This window comes from Bos indicus, chromosome 3 (assembly GCF_029378745.1).
Source record: "Bos indicus isolate NIAB-ARS_2022 breed Sahiwal x Tharparkar chromosome 3, NIAB-ARS_B.indTharparkar_mat_pri_1.0, whole genome shotgun sequence".
Taxonomy (NCBI): domain Eukaryota; kingdom Metazoa; phylum Chordata; class Mammalia; order Artiodactyla; family Bovidae; genus Bos; species Bos indicus.
The window spans coordinates 30,553,412-30,560,516 of NC_091762.1; the positions used below are offsets into that span (position 1 = coordinate 30,553,412).

At 45.9% G+C, this 7,105-nt stretch overlaps 1 protein-coding gene across 1 annotated transcript; it reads left to right on the top strand.

Annotated features, from left to right (window-relative positions):
• Positions 1–448: 448 nt before the first annotated feature.
• Positions 449–1,000, top strand: LOC109557032 (large ribosomal subunit protein uL11-like). The gene has a single exon (XM_070780871.1). It carries the CDS (start codon positions 503–505, stop codon positions 983–985), a length of 483 nt encoding a protein of 160 aa, XP_070636972.1. The 5' UTR covers positions 449–502; the 3' UTR covers positions 986–1,000.
• Positions 1,001–7,105: the final 6,105 nt, after the last annotated feature.

Here is a 7,105-nt window from a genome sequence, read left to right on the forward strand (position 1 = left end):
ATACTAGGAATATTCAGTAATAATACAGTGATGCAATTCTATCCTATACCTTTTTTCTTTTTTGGTGACAATTATGCCAAATAGGACTTATCAGAATATGTTTGTAAACTGTAGCAGCCCTACAAACAGCCAGTATGTCTGGTTGTGAAGTCACATGTTTTATGCATCCCAATCATCAATAATAAATCTTATTTTTATTATGCTGGAGGAAAGACTTAATTCACTTTCCTTTTTCTATATAGAAAAGATGACAAAACTGTTGTTATATAAAGAGGTGAGAAAAGAGTATTCAAACAAAAACTGCAGAGGAAGAAAAGTATTGCAGCAGTGTGCTAGGCAATTAATAAAAACATTGTATTACTTTTCCGTATCTTGTGATATTTGTGAAATATTTCAACTTCAAGAGTCCTACAGCTTTCAGCTTTCGGCTGGGAGGAGGCAAAGGTGCAACTTTCTTCAGTTGTCCCAAATCCAGGTTCATCCGACACCAGCTGCCTCCACCATGCCGCCTAAATTCGACCCCAACGAGATCAATGTCGTGTACCTGAGGTGCACCAGTGGGGAAGTCGGTGCCACGTCTGCCCTGGCCCCCAAGATCGGCCCTCTGGGTCTGTCTCCAAAAAAAGTCGGTGATGACATCGCCAAGGCAACTGGTGATTGGAAGGGTCTGAGGATTACAGTGAAACTGACCATTCAGAACAGACAAGCCCAGATTCAGGTGGTACCTTCTGCTTCTGCCCTGATCATCAAAGCCCTCAAGGAACCACCAAGGGACAGAAAGAAGCAGAAAAACATTAAGCACAGTGGAAACATCACTTTTGATGAGATCATCAACACTGCCCTGCAGATGTGGCATCGGTCTCTAGCTAGAGAACTTTCTGGAACCATTAAAGAGATCCTGGGGACCACCCAGTCCGTAGGCCACCACCCTCACGACATCATAGATGATATCAACAGTGGCACAGTGGAGTGCCCCGCTAGTTAAGAACTGCAAAGGAAAAAGAAAAATAAAGGATCATTTGACAACCAAAAAAAAAAAAAAAAAAGAGTCCTACAGTTTGTTGTCATTTTTCTCAATCTAAGCAAATATCCACTTTCACACCCAATTTTGGATTTGTAATTTTTTATTTTTCTTAAAGAGGGTCCTTCAAATTGTCTTAAGTTTCAGGTCCCACAGACATCCCTGGAGCATCCAGTCATGGTTTACTCCCTTTCATAGTCTGATGAGAGAGCACAGTTGCCTTCCCTTGCTCCACACGTGTGTGACCAATGCCCACTGAGTACCCGGTTCAGAGCTAGGGCTGGGCAGGCGCACGGTGGGCGATGGAGCAGATACAGCATCTTCCTGGGTGTGGAGAGGGAGACAGCACTGTCGAGTAAGCTAAATCACACAGCATGCTGTGAGAGAGAATAAGGAAGCAAAGTTTTCATAGGAAATATTTTAGCTGAGACCCAAAGGTTAGGAGTGGTTCAGATGGACTTCCCTGGTGGGACAGTAGACAGGAATCTGCCTGCCAGGCAGGAAACATAGGTTCAACCCCTGGTCCAGGAAGATTCCACACGCTGTGGAGCAACTAAGCCAGTGTACCACAGCTCCTGGAGCCCGCGGGCTGCAACTACCGAAGACCATGTGCCTGAAGCCTGTGCTCCGCAACGAGAGAAGCCTCCACAATGAGAAGCCCACACACCGCAACGAAGACCAGCCCCTGCTCACTGCAATTAGAGAGACCCCATGCACAGCAACAGACTCAGAGCAACCAAAAATAAAATAAATAAATAACTTTTAAAAAAGAGTTGGTCAAACGAAGAATTTTTTAAAAAGAACATGGCAAGCAGAAAGAACAGCATGAGTCTTTACTCATCGTTCTGGGATGGTAAGGGTTTGATGTATGACAGGTATTCAGTAAATATCTCTTGAATTAACTTTTAAAATAAATGCTACAATTTGTGCAGGGCCATAGTGCTATAGGAGCACACAGGAGAGGCGCTGAACCCTTGCCAAGGGCAGCTGGAATGAAGTAATGAGGAATAAGCAAAAGTTGGGTTAAAATTGACTTCCTGGCTTTCAGGAGAAGAAACAGCATGTGCAAAGGCCCTGGGATTAGAGATTAGAAAGCAGTTCTGTATGGCTGGACAGATAGCATGCTAGATTTAGGAAGGAAAGTTTGGCTGAGGGAAGATGGAAAAGTAGAACCGGCAAGAAATGAGGCTGGACATGTAAACCAGAGCCAGATCATGATAGAGCCTCATAAGTCATGGTAAGATGTTTGGACTTTATGTTGGTGAGGTGGTTTTAGCAAAGGAAATGACATGCTCAGATCAGTACATTAGAAAGATTTGGTTGCCAGGTGAAGAGGGGACTGGATAGGGGCTAAGGCAGGAAGACCAAGCAGGAAACTTGGAGAAATGCAAGGGAAGGTGGTGGCCAGAGGCAGTGACAGTGGGGATGGGAGACATAGAGAGATCCCTAGAGGAAGGTTATGGTACCTGAGGCAGTTAGATCAGCAAGGTAGAAGAATCACAACAGGGGCTGGAGCCACGATTGTTCCTAGTTCCTCTTCCTTCAGGAAGCTAACCAGTCTCTTGTTTTTGGTGGAAGGTTTCTTTCCAGTATCAGGGCTGCCTGTGTCCTACTGGTCACACTGGGTTCCATATCTTCATTCACTCCTCGGATCCTGCTCTTTTTTCTCTGACTTCTCGTTGGGTTCAGCCAATGGGAGCTGACAGAAGACTGGAGGTCAGGGGGAAAAGGTCACAGTATTTAATCCCTGTGGCCTCCCTGAGAGAAGGACCCAGGCTAGTTATACCCTTCAGTCTCTCTCGGGACAGCCTTCTCATCTCTACTTTCCCCCTCCCTGGTTTCAGTATTCACTTCCCTCCCCTTCAATTAGGACTTAGGGAGGTTACAGCTCCACTGACCTGTGGCAGAATCACCCCAACATCTCTTGGTTTCCGCATGTCTCATCCACACCTTGGTAAGAGCTTTTGAATCAGACCACATCCCCATAAGCCCGGCAGCCAAATAAGGCCAAGATCATACCTTCAACTCTTTTCCTGGTGACCAACCATCATCTTCCTGTGCACTTTGTCCCATGTCAAGTCCAGTTTCCTCCCGCAGTGTGAAATTCATCTCTGATTCATGGCTCTGACTCTCAGGACTTCCCTAGCACTGCCCGTCCCTGCCCTGTTCAGTCCCTGGGGCTTTCCTCCATCACTGGGGAGACCTGGGGAGCCAGTCATCAAATGACTAGTGGCCAAGGCCCCTTCCTGCCTCCCTGAGAGGTCAGACTACACCTGCCCAATTGCTGTTCTCAGACTCACCATCCTCTAGGCTCCCTGCTGACCTGTAACCTTCATGTCTATCAAGGTGTATGTGTCAAGGTCAGTCGCTTAGTCATGTCTGACTTTTTGCAACCCCATGGACTGCAGCACGCCAGGTTTCCCTGTCCATCACCAGCTCCTGGAGCTTGCTGAAACACATGTCCATTGAATCGGTGATGCCATCCAACCATCTCTTCCTCTGGCGTCCCCTTCTCCTCCTGCCCTTCAATCTTTCCCAGTATCAGGGTCTTTTCCAATGAGTCAGTTTTTGCATCAGGTGGTCATGTAAATAAGTATAAATAATTGTACTTGGAACAGAATCCAATCTTCTTACCTTTCCCCTGCCTATTCTTTTCCTCTACTTCTCATCTCCTTTCTCATCAGGGTCTTTTCCAATGACCTGGTTCTTTGCATCAGGTGGCCAAAGTATTGGAGTTTCAGCTTCAGCATCAGTCTTTCCAATGAATATTCAGGACTGATCTCCCTTAGGATTGACTGGTTGGATCTCTCTGCAGTCCAAGGGACTCTCAAGAGTCTTCTCCAACACCACAGTTCAAAAGCATCAATTCTTTGGTGCTCAGCTTTCTTTCTAGTCCAGCTCATATCCATAAATGACTACTGGAAAAACTGTAGCTTTGACTAGATGGACCTTTGTTGACAAAGTAATGTCTCTGCTTTTTAATATGCTGTCTAGGCTGGTCAGAGCTTTTCTTCCAAGGAGCACACATCTTTTGATAGCTCAGTTGGCATGTGTCTCAGTCTCTGGTATTTGTCTGTTCCTCCCTCCCCACCCCCGGGGGGCAAGGATGTTGCCCCGTTCTTGCTTTATTCCAGCACCTACCCCGGTGCCTGGGACCTAGTGGTTACTGGGTAGCTTTCTGTCGACCAACAGACCAACCAATTGGACTGTCGTTTTCTGCTAGACCATTGATTAGGCTACAGATTTAGTCTTAAATCTTAGAGAAGCATCTCATCAGCATCACAATTATTTCCCATTCATATATGACAACTCCTCAGTCATATATGTATAATATTCATGTGCAACACTCCTTGGGCCCAATTAATGTCTTCATTGGCCCTAAGCACTGCTAAGTACACAAGGACTGACTTCACATGAAAATAAAAATAACATTTTATTTTTTGATCTAACAATTGCTAAAAATTTTAAAAGCAACTTTCTTCTAGATGTTTTGCCTGCAAAAATATGAATAAACTCATTACAGCTGTACTTATGTTTCTTCCTGTTTCTCAGTTTAGTAGGATCCCAGGCATGTATTTCCTCTGTTGGGCGATGGTTTCCATGATGCAGAATAATTCCATTCACTCTATGTGGGTTTTACTAGTTTGACTTGACAAAGTCAAGCCAAGGTGGGGGCGGGGTAGGGTAAACCTCCCCCTCTTTTGTCATCTTGGAAAGATGGAGGGGGCAAGGAGGAGTGAGGAGGAGTCAATTCCCCATTGCATTGCATGTGTTTTTCAACCTTGGCACTACTGAGGGACAAATCTTTGCATGAGACTAACCTACTCATAGCAGGACATTTATCATTTCTGATTTCCAGGTACTAAAGGCTAATAGCACCTTTCAGTCATTGTGACAATTAAAAAAAAAAAAAAAAAAAAAAACTCCAAAATCTTCCTAGGGCGCAGTACTACTTCAGGGTAAGCTGTACCACCTCAGGTTAAGAAGCACTGTGACCTGTGTGGTTGAATGCAGGTGGAAAGAATGTCCTGAATGGTCCTAGCCCAGCTCTTTACATCCTCTCTGTCCCTCCCTCCTGGACGTGCTGAGCCCAGGTCAGCAGATCGCTATGCCCTCAGCCTCTCCCCACTCTGAGCAACGATGGCTCATGTAGTATTTTGTCATATGGTGTGACTCTTGTTATAGCATCACTTTTCATATTAACTCTGAGGGTTTGTTCTAGAACATTTCCAAACCTGCTTGTGTGTCTCTGAGTAAATCATAAGCTCCCAGAGGGCAGAACCCATGTTTTATACCTCTTTATGGAGAAGGCAATGGCACCCCACTCCAGTACTCTTGCCTGGAGAATCCCATGGATGGAGGAGCCTGGTAGGCTGCAATCCATGGGGTCGCTAAGAGTCGGATATGACTGAGCAACTTCACTTTCACGCATTGGAGAAGGAAATGGCAACCCACTCCAGTGTTCTTGCCTGGAGAATCCCAGGGACGGGGGAGCCTGGTGGGCTGCCATCTGTGGGGTCGCACAGAGTCGGACACAACTGAGCGACTGAACTGACTGAACTGAAGGTGAAGTTCGTCCTTGTATACAGTTCAGGAGGTTCTCCTGACAAGTATACTAGGGTGGTTTGCCATTCCCTCCTCCAGTGGATCAGGTTTTGTCAGAGCTCTCCACTATAACCTATCTGTCTTGGGTAGCCCTACACGGCATGGCTCATAGCTTCATTGGGTTACACAAGCCCCTTTGCCATGACAAGGCGGTGATCTGTGAAGGGAGGCATGGTGCGCTGCAGTCCATGGGATCACAAAGAGTTGGACACAACTGGGCGACAGAACCACAACAAGGTGAAATTTAGGTGTAAGGTGACTCAGGAAGAGGCATCTGGAGATCAACGTGGAATGTGGGTCTGAGGAGGAGAGAGGAGTTTGGAGCCTGACACAGATTTGGGATGCAGCTACCCACAGGAGAGCTGACACTGGTGGGAGAAGCTATGGCATTGTTTGAAAAAATGACCACCATCAGGATGTGGGAGGAAATATAATGCCCAACTGAGGAAAAGACAGGATGACAGGCTTGGGGGAGTTCATGGGAATGTTGCTGACTCACAGAAGTCGGCAGGGAGGGGACAGGTCACCAGGACCAGAGCACGCAGGAGTGAAGAGGGGCTGCTCCACAGGTCAGCTGAGGAGTTGAAGGTGCCTTCTGGGTCCTCGTGGTACAGTGCCGAGGGTGGGCCATGCTGCAAGAAGCCAGCAAGTCAGCAAAGTAAGGCAGCAAGTGCAGTTTCCAAGAATTTCAGAAGTGAAGGAAAGAGAGGGCAGTCCCATGAAAGGGCAGCTTGGCACAAAGGAGGCATTCCTTAAATATATCTATTTATAAAAATGTGTAATCAATATGTATATTTATTTTTATAAATATATATGAATATATAGGGGAGACAGAAACAGTTTGTTGGCAGAGGTGGAAGAACTGTTTGCAGTGGAGTGTTTGAAGATGCAGGCAAGCCAGGTCTGGATAGGAGAACATGAGCTCCAGGTGGGGGCTCTTGGACTTGGTCAAGAAACAAACATTCCTGGAAGACAGGAATGATAGCATGCAGGGAGGGTGGGAAAAAATGTATATTTTGCAGTGAAGGGATGGCTTCCCTAGCAAGTTTGCCAAAAACATGAAATAACTCTGACTCTTTATTTATGCAGAGTCATTTTGATGGATGTCAGAAGCTCTTGAGCCTCTTATAGAATGCAGGATTTCTGTCATTAGATTTTAAATGTCTACCCTAGAACATTATAGCTCTAGCCTAGACAGGGCATTTGAGGGCAGGCTCAGAAAAAGGAGATAACACTAAACAACACTACCAATGAGCCCAGAAAACCAAAATGTCTCTTTCATTCCAAGCACAGAGGTCAGTAATAAAAAAGCATTTAATCCACAGCCTGAATGCAAAGGTTAGAAGCGGGGGGAAAAAAAGGCAACCCTAAACTATATGATTCCCACTCTTCCTTTTTACAACCCTGACAAAAGTAGGCAGGAGACAAATCCCATTTGTAAGGACAGCAAAATCTTGATCTCCTCTCTGACCCAAACCG